Below are 18,694 nucleotides of genomic sequence, written 5' to 3' on the forward strand. Positions count from 1 at the left end.
GTCGACTGGGTCAATGTGCATTTTTAACATTTGACTTGCATCACATGGTTGCTTCAGTTGACATGTAGATGCTCGCTCTGCTGAGCACAAAATGATTTCTGAGGTGCTCTTAAAGGTCCAGTATGTAGGCTTTAGGTGGATCTACTGGCATCGACATACAGAGTGAGTCTTCTTCCATGGAGTCCACTATGTTGTTTCTACAGTGGCCCAGAACAGACAAGCTAAACACTGGCTCTAGATAGGGCCATTTGCGTTTTTCTCGTCAGCTATTGTAGTACCCTTTTTCCATTGTCACGCTGAGTTGTGTTTCCATTGTCAGTTTAGACACGCCAAGCCATGCCGGAGATGGATCTTCTATGGGGGAGGTTCAAAAGCTTGCCCTCAAGCGAGCAGCAGTGACGTCTTGCTGACTGCAGCCAACTCCCGATGACCCTGCTTCTACCCCCAAAACAAGCGCATATTTCAAGACTCTACTCCCCTCTGTCTGCAGGAGACCAGAGAGAAAGTAGTTCATACTTTTGCATCTTCTAACTGAATCTCTGTGGTGTGGATTTTAGTTTCTCTCCTGCGTCCTGTTTGCATTTCAGATATCTGCTTTATTTTACTGTTTCATGTTCGCTGTTTGCCATACTAGGAGTTGTGTGAAGTTGCTGCTCGAAAACTTCACAATAAAAGTTAAAACATAACAAAACAACAGGGACTTTTGTTGTGAAGTATCTATAGGAAATGAACTGTGTTATTACTGAATTAGCAGAACTTTGTTAGCAGCCTCTTTTCAATAAAGGCAAGTGTAATAATACGGCAGGGAAGAAGAGTAAAATCAGAAACAGCCACAGTGAGATGCTGATGAAGAGCTGCAGGCAACAGGCTCTTACTGCACCTCTGCAAACAGCTCACCTCCAACAGGTGAACTTCTTTTACCTGCCCTGCTGTGACATAACAGGGGACTTCAGCTGTGGCTCAGCACTCTGCTTTTAAATGTCATCACTCAAGACAAACCATCATCAGTTTAAGACACACCTCCAAGAAGGTAGCCCATGACTGTCGAAAAGGGGAATGGTTCTCCTACATGCTTGGTACACGAGAGGTTTCAGTGGTTGCAGTCTGCAACATCACCACTAGATGTCACTTACTCCTACACACTAGACCTTTAAAGATTTGTAAAAGTTTCTTTTCAGCCAGGAAAGTTGACTGCTATGACAGAAGGGCTTGGTCAGGCCTGTGGATCTTTGAACTAAGATGGAGTATGGTTCTTACTCAGCATCCATTGTCTGCAGTCGAGGCTGAGAGCCAGAGGTCATCAGGTTATTGCCATCTTTGACTCTGGTCTGAGTAACTCAGAGGGGGCAACTTACAGCGGCAGAGAAAGACCGTGCTTTCAGTTGTTTTTGTTGATGTCGTTATCTCGAGATCGCAAGTTCATTTTTTTGTAATCTTGAGAAAACAAGCTTTGTTATCTTGAGATAATGAGATTTGACAACAACAAAAAGTTGTTTCCTCTTACTACTTATAATGTTTACCCACTATCAGCAGTGTTGTGCCAGCATGAAGAGATGGCATCTCGACAACTGTAGCAACCGATCACAACACATCAGACTGTACTTCAGTCAAGGTCTAACACAGGCAGAAAATGCATCGCGTCTTTCTACAAGGGAAACATTCAGATCAGTTGTGAATCCTCCCTGACAGTCATGACAGTCATCTTGAAGGCTGAAATCTGCTGTGATCAAATGAAACAGACATTCCTTTTCAAGTTCTCCATAACTATTCCATAAACTCGAGAAAACAAAACCCATTTTCTCGTGAGAAATTATCTCATTATCTCAAGAAATCTGCTTTTCTTTTTCCAAGAATCAACATAAATTAACCCACTATCACGAGAAAACAAGCTTTGTTATCTTAAAATAACAAAACAGCCTGATTAACTTCTGATCTCCAGATAACAGCGTTAAAAATAACTGCAACCACAGCTGTTTTTGGCTTGTGAAGAATCTCACAGTAACTCCAAATAATAAGTAGCAACCACATCATGTAAATGAAATCAATAAACTATGTATAGTGTATTCATATTCACCAACCTATAGTTGCTTCTAAAAGGATAAAAATAGGAACATAGTGACACAATATCAAACACAGGGGAGTTCATTTTACTGAGCATGATGCTCTTCCATGCTGCTGTTTGGCTGCTGATTTATTTGGCTTGTGTCTGAACATGTCCGCTACATACTGTGTATCTCTAGAAGTGTTGAGCAGTCCAGCTTTCTGCATTTTTTTGTAAGCAGAACCAAAGATGAAGGAGCTGGTGGTGGATCTGAGGAGGGCAAAGGCACAGGTGACCCCTGTTTCCACCGATGGCTCAATGTGGACATCATGGAGGACTATAAGTACCTAGGAGTGTGTATTGACGATAAACTGGACTGGTCTAAGAACACTGAAGCTCTCTACAAGAAGGGCCAGAGCCGTCTCTATTTCCCAAGGAGGCTGAGGTCCTTCAGCATCTGTTGGACAATGCTGAGGATGTTTTATAAGTCTGCAGTGGCCAGTGCTACCAGCTGGGGCAGCAGGTTGAGGGTAGCAGACACTAACAGCCTGATTTGCAAGGGCAGTGACGTTGTGAGGGTGGAGCTGGACTCTCTGTTGGCAGTGTCAGAGAGGAGGATGCTGTCTAAGATATGTATCATCTTTTAGTGAAAGTCTCATTCCCCCAAGATGCACCACAGGAAGTTATTCCTGCGTATTGCCATCAACTTGTACAACTCCTCCCTCAGAGTATCAGCTGCTCTATGTCAGTTGACTGGCATTTGGACTTTATTCACTTCCTGCATTTATAATTCATAATTATCTATTGGGTGACGTAATTCGACTGCCACAATATTCTGTGCAACTATTCAACTGTGCAGTTGTTTTTATTCTATGACTTTATGCTCACTGCACCTCTTTAATGTATATATTTATTCAACATACAATGCACATAAGTGTACATACTTCTTATGTTCACTCTTATCTACGTTTTATTCTATTTCTGTATATATTGTAGTTACATTTTCACACTTACAGCCTCAGCACAGTGACAATATATATTTTATTTTTAATATTTTTAATATGTTAAGCGCTAGTGTTAAACACTGTAGCATAACGCACATTTTATCTTTATAATTTTTTTTTTCTTTTTAATGTGTATTTTCATTTCTATTTTATTTTATAATGATGATAAAAATCTTTATCTATAAAGCGCTTTTCAAAACAGAGTTACAAAGTGCTTCACATGTCAATAATTAAAACAGACAAGACATGAAAACAACAACTTTTAAAAGAACTTATGAAACAATCTTTTGTGTATAAAAACTGAGGAAATAAAAGACAGTCTAAATGAACTTAAAAACTGAGTAAAAATTAGCAAACGCTCTGCCCCCTTTAGTTTTGAGGTGGGGGCAGCCAAAAGACAAAAATTGCTTTATATTTACAGACTTCCATTTCATACTCTTATTCTCACTTCTTACAATTCTCTATTCTCTGCACCGACTGCAAAGACTCACAATTTCCCCTCTGGGATCAATAAAGTATTTCTGATCCTGACCCTGATTCTGATTCTTATTTTCTACTCAAATTTAAGGACTAAAGAGACAAAATTTGGCTATCTAATATTTTACAAGGGAAAAGTAGGTCTATCAGAGAAAATATGCTTTATATTAATATTATTCTCGGTGTACTTCGTTAAACATTCAGTAGAACAGTTTGTATGGTCCTCAAAAGCAGATCTAATAGCTTCAAACCAGGCAAGTTGAGGAGTAAACTACATTTCCCAGAAACCCTTTAAGCGGAAACGCGTCCGGTCTCAAAATCGGTCCGACTGTAGCAAACCTGTATCAGCATGAAAAGTAACGTGTGCGGCAGCAGCTCAGAAAATTGACTGAAAACACGAGTTTATCAGCAACATTTAAAGTAAAATAAAAGGTAAAGAAACTTTTTTCTCTCGATATTATTTAAAACCACCAACAGTCTTTATATCTGCTATGAAACACAGCACACGAGCTAAGCTAACAGACACTGTGTGTAGCATTTAGCTAGTGTTTACTCGACTTCACCTGCCTGTCTGGATGAATATTGTGGTAACATCCATTTGTGAATTAAGCAGAAGTATAGACTATAATAGTTCACTTGGTTTTACAGTGTAAAATTTAAAAAATGTAGCATGTAGCTGAGTAAGTGTTCATTAGCTAGCTAACAGATCTGCTCCCTTTTAGTAGAAATACTCAAGCTGTCCTCTCTAAATTGTTTCTCTTCTCACTTATTTACCAGGCAGCATGTCAGAGGCTTTAACCCAGAGAATAAAGGAGCTGGAGGCAGACTTGGAGAAGCTCAAGTCCCAGCTGAAGGACAAGAGTGAAGCTGGAGATGACATGAAGTCCAGTCCATCACCCAGTGAAAACACAGACAGCAGACCTGATGGAAACACCAGCAGCAGTAAGAAGGGGAAGAAAGCAGGTAAAGATCGTCCCTTTGACTTCTCTGCACACCCTCGTCGCCATGTGGCTCTGCGGCTGGCCTACATGGGATGGTCCTACCAAGGGTTTGCGGTTCAGGAGAACACAGACAACACTGTGGAGGCCAGACTCTTTGAAGCTTTGCTGAAGACGCAGCTGATTCAGGACAGACAGAGCTCCAACTACCACCGGTGTGGTCGCACTGATAAAGGAGTCAGTGCCTTTTCTCAGGTGAGTTGAGACTCATGTTTGGTGCTCCAAAATAAAAAAACAATATAAAATCCTCCATACATTAACTCTGTCTCTTCTCCACAGGTCATCACCATCGATTTGCGCTCCACACAGTTTTGTGGAGGACTGGGCGTCACACTCCCTGAAAATGTTGATGTTAGCACCAAAAATAAAGCTACTTCCTCTGAGCTTCCATATGTGAAGATGCTGAACAGAGTCCTGCCCCAGGACATAAGGATCTTGGACTGGGCGCCAGTAGCAGACGGCTTCAGTGCACGCTTTGACTGTCAGTCCCGCACGTATCGCTACTACTTCCCCCGTGGATCCTTGGATGTAACGTTGATGGCAGATGCTGCAAAAAGGTGGGTGAAGACACACAAAGTAATGAACACTGACGTCCCTCCTCGAAATCACAGTTCTGATTTGAGGGTCTCTTAACACCCGACAGATACGAGGGCACTCATGACTTTCGCAACCTGTGCAAAATGGATGTGGGCAACGGAGTCCTGCAGTTTGAGAGGACCATCTTGTCGGCATCAGTCAGGCCTGTGCAGGCTCAGCACGTCTCCAGCACGGACCAGTATGATATCTTCATATTTGAGATCAAAGGACTGGCCTTCCTGTACCACCAGGTATAAAGAGACACTCATTTGGGTCTTTTTTACAGCTCTGCTCAGCAATAAATTCTGTTCATTCCAAACTTACTGAATGGAAATCCCTGTTTTCTTGTGTTGCAGGTTCGATGCATGATGGCAGTGCTTCTTCTGATAGGGCAGAAACTGGAATCCCCAGAGATAATTAATCAGCTCCTGGATGTTCAGAGTAACCCCAGAAAGCCCCAATACAGGTGAATGTATAGGAGTCATTAAACTCAAAAGTTTTCATATCCAACTAATAAACCGTGCACTGATAGCTCAGGGCCACAAAAAGTTACTCAGTGTCCACCAAACATCCTCTGCAGGTGGCCACCTGTGGACACTAAGGGCTCATTTATGCTCAACATTAGACACAGAGACAGACAGAGCCTTCTGCCCATGCTCTGTGTTCATTTCTTCCATATTTGCGTATGTTTTCTAAATGCTTATGGATGCAGACGAAACAGAGCAGTACCAGTGTAGATCATGGAGACAGTGTAGCAGAGTTTAAGGGAGGTACAATCGCAGGAGATGAGGAACAAATTTAAATAATGGTGTAATGGAACGAATTGGTAATAGGGTGAAAAAAAGTCTCTGTTTACATGTTAGGATGTGTTTAATGGCCACACAGACCATCCCCATCTACAATGCTGCCTCTGTTTAAAGGTACGATATTACGACCTCCTCCACAGCTACCTCATTTGTTGTTGTGTGAAACTTTTGACTCTGCCCTTTAGTGCCATCTATTGGCTGTATCTATGCCAACATGAAGTACGCATGGAAGTATGAAGGCAGTGCGTATTTTCGTGCGTAAAGGGAATATAAATGAGCCTTAAGTTTTATCAGGTCTGTCTTGAGAATGACACTGCCTGTCTCAATGTGATTACCTGTCAAAATAAAGGTTAAATAAATAAAAGTATCCCCATACTTCCATCCTTCATCAACAAAATGTTACAGTTCCACAAACATGTCAATTCTTTATGGCTTTTAGTTCAACATTCTAAATAAAGCAGCGAGCAGTACTTGTCGCCATTTTTTTGGTTTAACAAGTTACTGTGTTAACTGGTGACTCTCAGCTGAATGCATTGTGGTTGCTTGTAGTGACGGCAGCTGTTGAAAACACCAACAGAACATGTAACGTTAGGTATCCTCATAACAGCTTTCAACTGGGGCACCCTTGAGCTCACCTGATAGAGCAGGCATCCCATGTACACAGGCTTTGTCCCTGCTTCAGCAGCCGTAGACTTGATTCCAACCCATGACCCCTTGCTGCATGTCATCCCCTCTGTTTCTCCCCTATTCATTCTAATAACCTGACCTAGTATTTAAAGGCAAAAAAGCCTTCAATTTTTCTTTAATCAATTTTAAATACATACTTATCTGTGTGTATTATCTATGCCAACCCATTATGCAAGTTACTACGAGAAAACACGGACACACACTCTGCTAAAATTCACCAGATAACACGGCCACTTGTTACACCAAAACACCTGTTAGCTGCCACTATGTCAGGGCTACTGAAATATGAGTTTGCGAAGCCTACTCAAACTGTTATCCTTACAGAAGAATCAGAAACACAGAAGGCAGAAAATGAAAAAACAAAACAGCAATGAAGCAGTTGGAATTATGTGTTTTTAGTTTTCTACTGCTTTATTTTTATTGCAGACTTGATTGACTCAAGCACTTTGCTGGGAGGGAGGGAGGGAGGTAGACTGTAAACTACAAGACTGAGAGAGTATATGTACCACAAAGAAGCTCAGTTTTCAATTTAAATAGCTATATATTTTTATTTTGTTAATGTCTTTGATTTATTAAAGTGTCAGAGTTAAGGAAAGCTGTCTTAAGTTATGTTAAATAGTTTTTTTCTGTTTTGTTTTTCACATAACTTAACGTATGGCCACCAAATTTAGGGGCTGCATGGCCTTAGCATCTATTCCATGTCCTGCACAAGTATAAATAATAAATGTTCTGTGCAAACTAAATCAGTAACAGTGACAACAATACAGTTCAACTACAGCTGCATCTGTATGAATCTCTCTTACACATCTCCATTCTTGTCTCCAGCATGGCAGTAGATTACCCGCTGGTGCTGTACGACTGCCACTTCGAAGGTTTGAACTGGAAACAGGAGAACGAAGAGGTGAACTTCGCTCTGTCTGCGCTGCAGCAACACTGGACCCAGAGTGCGGTCAAGACCCACGTCCTCTACGGGATGATCCAGGGTTTGGAGGCCATAGGTGAGACGTTTAATGAGATCAACAGACCCTGACAACCTCAACATTTTCAGCTGTTGTCTGTTAAATTTCATCATAAACGTGATTATAATAAAAGCCCTGTAGGTTCACTTAAGTTTTCAGACAAATGGAACGACTGTGCTATGATGGTGGCTGTGATTTAAGGGCAGATGCCGAGGGGAAGATGTGCAAAGATTCACAGCATTAAGAATATAAAGAATATGCAAATATATCTTCTAAAAATGAAAGAGCAGAACCGTTTCAGAACGTAGTAGCTTTGTGCAGCAATGTGTAAAATATTACTCAAGGTTAGTGCAGACATTCACAGTATGCGGGGGTGCTGGAGCCTATCCCAGCCGACACTAGGCGAGAGGCGGGGTACACCCTGGAAAGGTCGGCAGACTATCACAGGGCATAGAGACACACTCACATTCACACCTACAGCCAATTAACCTACATGTGTTTGGACTGTGGGAGGAAGCCAGAGCATCCACGCTGACATGGAAACTTCAAAACATTAGATGGGTATATATTGTTTCACCTCTCTCCATCCACAGGTGGAGCGTCCTCCGATCATTGCTGGCTTGTAGAAGGCAGCAGGCAGAGAAACTACCGGCCCCTGCTGGAGCGTCCATGCTGCGAGAGCCTGGAGTCCAGAATAAACCATTTTGTCAAAAGAGGCAGGCTGGAGCGGGAGGAAGGGGAGAACGGAGGTGAGATGGTCCATCGAGGGAAAAGGTCCAAACATTCCCATGATTCGCCCAGTCTGCCTGTTTCTTCAGAGATGCCATCGTCTAAACAAAGTACAGAAAAAAAGGCAGAGGACTGATAATGTCTTGCAGGAGAAAGTTTATTTTGTTGTCATTTTTGCTTGTGAGAGAAGACATTTACATTTTATTTTGGGAAACAAAACGATGTATTTACCTTTTTTATTTCATAAAAACTGCGTATTTACATTTTCCTTCAGGCAAATCTTTGTTTTGCTTTGAAATAAACGCGTTTTGGATAATGTAACTGTGGTTGAGATTGATTTTCGCCTTGATTTGTGAACGGGAGCTCGAAACTAGCCAGGCGGAACTAATGTAGGAAACTCCGGAAGGTTTTCGAGGTGGCGCCTGTCAAGCTAAGAAGCTAGGTCACTAGAAACCAGTTAAGTAACGCCACAAGTCAGAGTTAGAGACAGAAATATCCAGCAACACGACTGTCTCTAACATTTTTTTTTATCTGACTATACGTTACATAGGACGAACCTAAAATGGCGGCGGCTTCGTTTCATCGCATATTTGTGGTCGCTTTGACCTGAACAAGACTTGTGCTAACGTTAGCCTGTTAGCATCACTGGTTGTTTACTGCACCAGCCCCACCACTGTGGCTCTGCACGGATCCCTACTGTACATTCAGTTCATTTAAGGAGTATCACACGTTTAAGAGGTAAAACTGAAATACATATTAGGAGTCTTTGTGGATAATTATAACAAAATAAGTTTGGTAACAACCAGTAGTTCTATTTAGTATTAGTTGCTTTCAACGTTAAGAAGCTGTAGAGCCATGTAAGGGTTTATTTTGGTGTTTAGTCAAGCGTATATTATTGTCTTATTGTCTACTAATTCAATTGTGTTGTTTATATATATATGTATATATATCTTTTAAATGTATATATACATAGTAGTGAAATTAATGTCTATGAAATTGCTCAGCTTTGTTGTCCTTGTTTTTAGCTACTGTGCCTATATTCTGTGCAAGTACATAGAGAGTCACAAAAATTGGAGTCATATTCTTAGTGGGTGTACACACTTAAGCTGATTCTGGTTATTAATAAATAACTTCAGAGCTGTCAAACCAACCCAAGTTTGCTTGTTAGCCAAGTGGTACATAAACTGAATGTAGCTCAGCAGCTCCACAGCAGGGGGCGTGTTGTTAAACCTCATGACTGTCAAATAGTAATAAATTCAACTAGTGAAAACATCTAGATATTTCCAGAACTTTAATCTGGTAATATCTAACACTTTTATAATTCCCTAGTTTAGGTATTTGTTGGTTAAATCCTGTAATAATTGCCTGGATATCGACACCATTGTCACTGCATGTATGCATAATGCAAGCAGTGCTGAGAAGTAACTGCTTATATGAAACTAGGTACATGTAATTAAATTACAAAATTAAAGCGATCAGTTACAGTTACTGGGAAAAAATATATAAATAAACTGCAGTTGCTAATCAAAGTGTTGGTGATTACTAAAGGCTTACATCCATTGGTGTAGTGGAGGGTATGTGCAGATATACAGTACAGGCCAAAAGTTTGGACACACCTTCTCATTCAGTGCGTTTTCTTTATTTTCATGACTATTTACATTGTAGATTCTCACTGAAGGCATCAAAACTATGAATGAACACATGTGGAGTTATGTACTTAACAAAAAAAGGTGAAATAACTGAAAACATGTTTTATATTCTAGTTTCTTCAAAATAGCCACCCTTTGCTCTGATTACTGCTTTGCACACTCTTGGCATTCTCTCCATGAGCTTCAAGAGGTAGTCACCTGAAATGGTTTTCCAACAGTCTTGAAGGAGTTTCCAGAGGTGTTTAGCACTTGTTGGCCCCTTTGCCTTCACTCTGCGGTCCAGCTCACCCCAAACCATCTCGATTGGGTTCAGGTCCGGTGACTGTGGAGGCCAGGTCATCTGCCGCAGCACTCCATCACTCTCCTTCTTGGTCAAATAGCCCTTACACAGCCTGGAGGTGTGTTTGGGGTCATTGTCCTGTTGAAAAATAAATGATCGTCCAACTAAACGCAAACCGGATGGGATGGCATGTCGCTGCAGGATGCTGTGGTAGCCATGCTGGTTCAGTGTGCCTTCAATTTTGAATAAATCCCCAACAGTGTCACCAGCAAAACACCCCCACACCATCACACCTCCTCCTCCATGCTTCACAGTGGGAACCAGGCATGTGGAATCCATCCGTTCACCTTTTCTGCGTCTCACAAAGACACGGCAGTTGGAACCAAAGATCTCAAATTTGGACTCATCAGACCAAAGCACAGATTTCCACTGGTCTAATGTCCATTCCTTGTGTTTCTTGGCCCAAACAAATCTCTTCTGCTTGTTGCCTCTCCTTAGCAGTGGTTTCCTAGCAGCTATTTGACCATGAAGGCCTGATTCGCGCAGTCTCCTCTTAACAGTTGTTCTAGAGATGGGTCTGCTGCTAGAACTCTGTGTGGCATTCATCTGGTCTCTGATCTGAGCTGCTGTTAACTTGCGATTTCTGAGGCTGGTGACTCGGATGAACTTATCCTCAGAAGCAGAGGTGACTCTTGGTCTTCCTCTCCTGGGTCGGTCCTCATGTGTGCCAGTTTCGTTGTAGCGCTTGATGGTTTTTGCGACTCCACTTGGGGACACATTTAAAGTTTTTGCAATTTTCCGGACTGACTGACCTTCATTTCTTAAAGTAATGATGGCCACTCTTTTTTCTTTAGTTAGCTGATTGGTTCTTGCCATAATATGAATTTTAACAGTTGTCCAATAGGGCTGTCGGCTGTGTATTAACCTGACTTCTGCACAACACAACTGATGGTCCCAACCCCATTGATAAAGCAAGAAATTCCACTAATTAACCCTGATAAGGCACACCTGTGAAGTGGAAACCATTTCAGGTGACTACCTCTTGAAGCTCATGGAGAGAATGCCAAGAGTGTGCAAAGCAGTAATCAGAGCAAAGGGTGGCTATTTTGAAGAAACTAGAATATAAAACATGTTTTCAGTTATTTCACCTTTTGTTAAGTACATAACTCCACATGTGTTCATTCATAGTTTTGATGCCTTCAGTGAGAATCTACAATGTAAATAGTCATGAAAATAAAGAAAACGCATTGAATGAGAAGGTGTGTCCAAACTTTTGGCCTGTACTGTATATGGGGTGTACCCACTTCTTTTTCTGGTTTACAGTGTACCAACCTATCAGCCGAAAAGTCATTGCAAAATATAGCAGAGTATACCCACCTCCTCCTCGGTAACCTAACCCCTCATCAACTACCGCTACATCACTGGTTATAACTGTTTTTGATAAAAGAATTTAGATGCAGAGTATAATATTCATTGTGCTGCTTTGCGTCTTTTCGTCTTGCACAATGTCTTCTTTTGGCACGGCCTATGTCCAGATAGCTTTTTTGCCTAGTTTAAAACATTTGTATGAAAGTAACCAAATGCAAAAAGGTACATTACTTTGAAGCAAATAAAAAAAGTTACATTACTTAGTACATTTTTAACAGGGTAACTAGTAGTCTGTAACCTTTTACACTTTGCATTTCTGGTTAAAGATTTTTTTAAACATCACTAAGGCTTTTAATCTTACAAAATTTGTATCTGGACCAACACATCAGCGTAGTCACACTTTGGACCTAGTGTTAGGTTTTGGCGTGTCTGTTTCAGTTAGTAAAATCCATTCACTACCAATCTTAGACCATTCACTGATCTTATTTGGCATCTTATTTACTGTTTCACCTCCATCAGGGAGAGAAACAAGGACAGTATGTCTTTCTCGACACATCAGCCCCAGAGCCTTACTGGATTTTAATTTAAGACTGCCTGATGTTGTCGATCCGGTTTTTAGGCAGGCATTTTCAGTGGGATGTCTCACCGAAAATTTTAACAGTGCACCTCAGGACGTATTGGATTTGGTGGCACCAGCAAAATCTCAGTGGTGTTACAAAAAGAGCCGTAAGACCTTGATAAATGAGGAACTGGTAGCCCTTAGGAGCTGCAGAAAACTAGAACGCCAGCCAGTGGCATCACTCAAGGCTTCATGTGTTTCATAAAGCGTGGAGAGACAGCCAATCCTACTACCAGTCCATGATGTCAGCTGTGAAAATTATTAACTATTATTCTAATTTGTTTGCAAATAATAAGCATAATTCTAGACTATTTTTTGCCATGGTTTCTAAACTCACAGCATCATCAGGAGGTCAACATTATTTCAGCAAGTTTTAATGACAGGGTGGATGACATAAGAATTAAAATATTAAAAATTATTCTTTAAAGTAACCTTCTCAGCACTACATAATTTGCTGTATATACGTCATGCACAGCCTGTTTATTTGTCTGCTTTTATTTCCTTTTGTGTATTTTCACTTTGAAGATGTTCCCTGGCAATCTACAAGTTTTTATTGCCACCTTTACAATTTTAACTAATTTCTATCCAGTTTCTGTGAGTTACCATAAATATTGTCAATATTATTGCTTTACTGACTTTACTGCTCTGATAACACCATAACGGATCTGTGTGTGTCTTTGCTTCAGGATGTTCCTGGTGGGGCTGACGGGAGGTATCGCCTCAGGGAAAAGTGCAGTGTCTTCAATGCTGCGGGAGCTTGGATGCCCCATTATTGATGCTGATGTTGTGGCCAGGAAAGGTAGGCGAATATCTCTCCCCTGCAAACTATTTAGAATTACAAAGTGCATTAAAATATCAGTCATCATCTAGCTGAACTGTTATTAAGACTCACACGTGGAAATTGGGATTCAGCCATATGTCCTACGTCACAGACTGTAAGATATTGTTATACTGCAATGGACACACAGAGGTTGAGTCTGTAGGAGGTTCATTAGGACCAGCGCTTGGAGAGAGTGCATGAATCATGAAGGCTGTCTCTGCTGACTGCAGGGATGATGGCGTTGTTACGTGGTGAAGATATAAAGGTCACAGAAGTAGGTGAAGAGTGCACAGCTGCATGTAGGAGAGAATATAAGTCATTAGGCTAAAGATGTGATTACACTCAGGAGGTTGATGAGTTTGGAAGAGTGATGCATTCACTTGAGAGGAAAAATCTGCTCTGTTTTTGTGAATTAATGACATAATAAACTTGTAAATTCTAATTTTTCTGAATTAACAAGCAGATTTTTTTCCATGCTGGCTTGTCTCAGAAACCTGAGACAATAATCTTGTTCATTTGGAGAGACAGAGCAGAATTTTTTCCTCAGGTGAACGCATTGCACTTCCACTGATAAGTCTATTAAAAAAATGATTTCAAAATCTTCTTATCCACCTTCTTACCCTCATTTTGTCTTTTGTTGGTGTGCCATTTTGTATATGTTACAATATTATGTCACTGACCACAAATCAACAATTTCAAAAGCCTTTTTGTATTTTCACACACTCTTTTGTTAATTAAAACAACTGGCTTTTCTTGATATCAGTTGTGGAGCCGCACACTCCCGCCTATTCCCGCATCGTCTACCACTTTGGGCCAGAGATCCTCCTTGAGAACGGGGAGATCGACAGGCAGAAGCTGGGCCAGCTCATCTTCGCCAACGAAGAGAAGAGGAAGCTGCTGAACTCCATCACACACCCAGAGATCCATAAAGCAATGCTCAAAGAGATCCTGTTCTACTTTCTCAGAGGTGAGGGAGGAACAGAGTTTGGCTCGGATATCAGTGAACAGAGAAATGGAGGATCATTTACTGAACACGAGCCAAAGCTGTATTGTAGTGCAGCAGAACGGTTTCAATGCTGTTTCTCACAAAGCCGTATGAATTGCTCTCTGCGAGCCGAACAGAGAGATATTTTAGAATATTGCCAACATTTTATGAGGAAGAAAGTGACGGAGATAAAGGCAGCTACACAAAGATCTTTTGCTGTAAACATTTTCAACCTTAAAGGAATATTTCACCCTCCAAATGATCGTTTGTATATCAGTTACTCACACTTGTATGCCTTCATGATAGATGAAGAATCCAAAATGGAGGAAATCCTTAATTAAAAGGGACAACGTTTACAGAAACAACAGATCAACAACTGGATCGAGAACTTCTTGTAGAGGTGGTCTCAGTCCGGTTACAATCGAGCTCTGGTGCGGTTCATTTGTGGTGAGAACGTGTTCCGACCTTGATCCGAACCAACTGCAGTCACATGACACATTCTTGGGTTAAACATGAGCATGTTACAGTCCTGGAGGATTATTAATGTGCACCTCCTCCTGTACTGCCTTAATATGCACATTCAGCACATCCAATGCATCAAAACATTGTTTTCTAGTTGGAGCCGCGCCTCGTTTTCAAACTGCATGGTTTGACTAAAATGAACAATGACAGCAATATAGTCCACGATGAGCAGCGCTAAAATCAACCTGCGTAGTTGTCCCTCCATTGTGACATTAGAAAGTGTCACATTTATCTTGCAAGTGTACTCTTCTCCAACGTTTGGTTTACTTCCTGGATTTTTCCCACATGGAAATTCTGACCAGTCAGGAGCAGCTTTCTTGTGCAAGGCATTTTATCTGGTCTGCTAACTGCTGCCGTGAGAACACGAGCCAACTCTAGATAAGTTTTACTTTTAATTCAGTTCCCTGTTGGTAAGGGCTGTCTGTTTGGAAAGTCCTGAGCACACGACTTGATAAATGAGGCTTGGATAAACTGCACAAGTTGTGTGGGAGTTTGTAAATGAATATCTTGATGTAGTTGTTGATCACAGACCTCTATGAGTTCAGTTCATCCAGATTTATTTCTGTTTTTGGATTCTTCGTTCATCACGGAGGCATGCGAAAAAAAGTTTTGGTTACAAATTCAACATAACATGAGCTGAGTAGTAATTAATATACAAATGGTCATTTGGGGGGGTGAAGTATTCCTTTAACTTAAGATACAAAGCACAGTACCAGCCACGACTCCCACTCGCTACATTAATTCTTTAGCGTCTCTATATATGTCAAGTGCCTTAAAATAAACTCCTCATTTACCATGTGCTGTATGTTGTTAAAAAGTAATTAACTTAATTGTGTTACCGGTGTTTTCACAATGTTAGAGTGTAAATGTGTTGACACTAATTAATTCTGTTCCCCGATCCGTCTCCGTAGGGTACCGCTACGTGGTGCTGGATGTTCCCCTTCTCTTTGAGACCAGACGTCTCACTCAGTTCCTGAACCACACTGTAGTAGTTTACTGGTAAGACCACTCACTTTCCCCTCATTTTCCCCATCACTTTAGAGTTGAACTTTTTGACTCTTTATTTACAAGTTTCATATTTTCAATCATTAGATATTTGGAAGTTTGTTTTTGACATAAACTGGCCATTAAGCCCAGTTTTGTGGGTTATTGGTTACCTCTCTGCAGCCCTCTGTGTGCCTCATTAGCATGACTCACTGCCTCTGGGTTTTTTAACAAGGCACCCTGGCTGCACCATAAATAACCTCCATTGTCTGTTCCTTTTCAGTGACCCTGCCACTCAGCTTCTGCGCCTGATGCAGAGGGACGGCCTGACCCAGGAGCAGGCCGAGCAGCGCGTGGCCGCACAGATGCCGCTCAATGAAAAGCGCGGCTTGGCCAACCACGTTATCGAGAACTCGGGCAGCCGTGAGGACACCCACCGGCAGGTCCTACGATTGCACACGAAGCTGGAGGACTCCATGGACTTCCTCTTAGTGAGGGTCATTGCTATTGCTGCCACTACTGGTCTGGGTGGGATACTGCTGTACGCAGCCAAGATACTGTTGTCCTAACAGAGGACAGATGAGGGGGAAGAAAGAGCTGGGTCCAGGATGCGGTCAGAGATGTGTGAGCAGTGGCAGGTGAACGCACGTCGGGCGGTCCCGATGCAATTTACTGTGAGATTAGTTTCACAGCACCCACCACTACAGCTCAGTGGTGTGACGTGCTCTGTTTGCAGTTAACACTGACTTACATTATTGACACAACATGCACTGACAAATGTGGAATAGTGTGAAGGGGTTGAATGTGCAGTTTCAGGTGGTTTTACTCAGAGACATTAAAAACATGAAGGTGATACCGTAGTGGCTTCCCGACGCTCTCAGCAGTGAATCACAGTTTGGGACCTAAAAGCTGGTTGAATTTTTATTTTGTTGCAGCAGTCGACTCATAACTAACATCAGTGAACGAGCAAAAATTGACCATTGTTACACCACTGTTACACCTTTATGAAGATATCTAAATTAGACATTTTGGGTGATAGCATGGATTAAAACATGGATTGAACGTAGAGAGAGCAAAAGTCACTGCGGTTTCTGCTCCTTTCATTCATATGCAATTTACAACTGTAAGTACAAAACACAGCGCTGTCCCCACTGATGGATATGTTTTAAAACAAATGGATCACCCATCATAGACAAAGTAATTTAACGCCCAACATGAATGATCCAATGCTCACAGAATACGTTATTGATTGTATACTAATGACCTGTATAATGAAGATATATGGCAGAATGTATTTGACAATCCATTTTTTTAATGGGAACAGACAGTGAATTTACATGAATTAACAGACTTTATATATATATATATATTTCACTGTATTTTCTTACACTTGAAGCTGTCCTCTGTAAATACTGAGTCTGTGGTTTTGTTTCTCTGTGCACATTCACTGGTAACTAAAACATTTGTAACTTTAGCCGTTGAACTGAAATATAAATGATCCAACACTACTGTTTTAAAGTGACCTCTGTCAGATGCTGTGAGTTTTTTATTTTAATTTTAGTGCAGGATGCCCGTTGCCCTTAATATATTATATCACTATTTTCAAATTTATCCTAAGAAGCTATTTGTGGTCAAATCTGCAACTTACACAAGTGTGTTTTGAAAACTCAAAATCTCCAGCTGGTAATGTACTATATACAGTGAAGTAGCAGTCTAGTAGTTAAACTTTTTTTTTTTTTTTTTAAGTTTGCATATTCATGCATTCTGGATTTTTTAATGAGAGAGAAGGAGTATATATAATTTCAAGAATCTTTAAAGAAGTAATTGAACTTTCTTTGTTTAAAACCCTTATCAGATTTTAATAATCATTCAAAGCACAGTCATTTACATGTTTTTAAAACATGTCTGCAGGGACTTTGGTCCACTTTAGTCAAGATATTAGTCAAAAGTTAAAACAGAAATTAAAGTTGGGTTATTCAGCAATTTAGCAGTGGACCTTGATTAAGTTAAGGGACTTACAAGAGACAGATTTGAATAAGAATGGTCTGAATTGAAGCAACAGAGGCTGAGATTTCATGACTTTTAGTCACTAGTATGGGTCACACTGCAAAAAACACTGGCTCCAACATTAACCATAATGCAGCTTGGTAGTTTAGTGTTTGTTAGACCTTCCCCTTCCTGGTAGATGCCAAGTCTGTCAAACCCCACACACTTTCAGTTTGTAATGCTGGCTTTCTGTTACATAAAATCAGGCCCAATCTAGGGTAACCCAGATGATGTCTCTGTGACATTATTTTCCTTTACTTAAGAACACTCTCCTCAGTATGGAAGCTCATTTGAGCTGATTTGACAAAAAAACACTAAGTCATTATAATGAGATACTTTTCTCAAAATAAGGAGTTAGTATCTCAAGGTAATAAGTATCTAAAATCTTGAAATAATGGCTTAGTATCTCAAAATAGAGATAGAAATAATACTAGGTCATTATTTTGAGAATGTTTCTCATTAACTTGAGATGCTAACTCTTTTAACATACTAAGTCAGTTTGAGAAATCTCAGTATTTTGCAATACTAGGTCATAATTTTCAGAAGGTTTGTCATTATTTTGAGTTACTATGTCGTGAGAAAATTTCTCATCTTGAGTTACTAAGTCTTTTCAGCTATTAAGTTGTTTTCGAAACAAGAAATTTCAGTATTTTGAGATAGCAAATGATTAACATGAGAAATTTTCTTAATATTTTAGATACCAAGTCAGCAATTTGAAAAAGTTTCTAATTATTTTGAGAATAATTCCAATTATCTTGAGATACTAAGTGATTATTTTGAGAAAGTTTTACATTTTTTTTTGAGATAGTAAGTCATCCTTGTGGAAAGATTCCAATTTTATGAGATACTATATTAGTATAATGAGGTAGTAAGGCTGGAGATACTTGCTTTTAACTACGTGTTTGCGTGCACATGATGACTGCCTCCCATCACTTCCGGCTGTTTGGAGTGCTGGTTGTGCACGTCCTCAGAATTTAACGTGATTTGTCCACAAGATGTAATACACACATGAACAGTCGGGGCAGCGTTGGCAGAACAAGAGAAAGAAACTCACCGTTGTCGAGATCTGCTTTATACACACTGTCTATGATGGTGTCATTGGCCATGTCATTGGGCTAGTTTGCTGTCTCTCTCAAATAGCTGC

General features: G+C 40.6%; 2 protein-coding genes across 3 annotated transcripts; both read left to right on the forward strand.

Moving 5' to 3' along the window:
* The first annotated feature begins 3,808 nt into the window (after positions 1 to 3,808).
* pus3 (pseudouridylate synthase 3) lies at positions 3,809 to 8,577 on the forward strand. Its single transcript, XM_049564316.1, has 7 exons — positions 3,809 to 3,954; positions 4,300 to 4,715; positions 4,800 to 5,077; positions 5,164 to 5,347; positions 5,453 to 5,562; positions 7,415 to 7,587; positions 8,142 to 8,577. Exons 2-7 carry the CDS (start codon positions 4,305 to 4,307, stop codon positions 8,411 to 8,413), a joined length of 1,428 nt encoding a protein of 475 aa, XP_049420273.1. The 5' UTR covers positions 3,809 to 3,954; positions 4,300 to 4,304; the 3' UTR covers positions 8,414 to 8,577.
* A 114-nt stretch (positions 8,578 to 8,691) lies between these two features.
* dcakd (dephospho-CoA kinase domain containing) lies at positions 8,692 to 17,776 on the forward strand. Of its 2 annotated transcripts, none has more exons than XM_049563946.1 (5): positions 8,692 to 9,015; positions 12,880 to 12,992; positions 13,777 to 13,980; positions 15,432 to 15,519; positions 15,788 to 17,776. In XM_049563946.1, the coding sequence occupies exons 2-5, from the start codon at positions 12,881 to 12,883 to the stop codon at positions 16,071 to 16,073; spliced, it is 690 nt and encodes a 229-aa protein (XP_049419903.1). In that variant the 5' UTR covers positions 8,692 to 9,015; position 12,880; the 3' UTR covers positions 16,074 to 17,776. The 2 variants fall into 2 exon arrangements, with proteins under 2 accessions (XP_049419903.1, XP_049419904.1); XM_049563947.1 differs by having other exon boundaries at positions 8,695 to 8,733.
* Positions 17,777 to 18,694: the final 918 nt, after the last annotated feature.

This window comes from Epinephelus fuscoguttatus, linkage group LG20 (genome assembly GCF_011397635.1).
Source record: "Epinephelus fuscoguttatus linkage group LG20, E.fuscoguttatus.final_Chr_v1".
NCBI lineage: Eukaryota > Metazoa > Chordata > Actinopteri > Perciformes > Serranidae > Epinephelus > Epinephelus fuscoguttatus.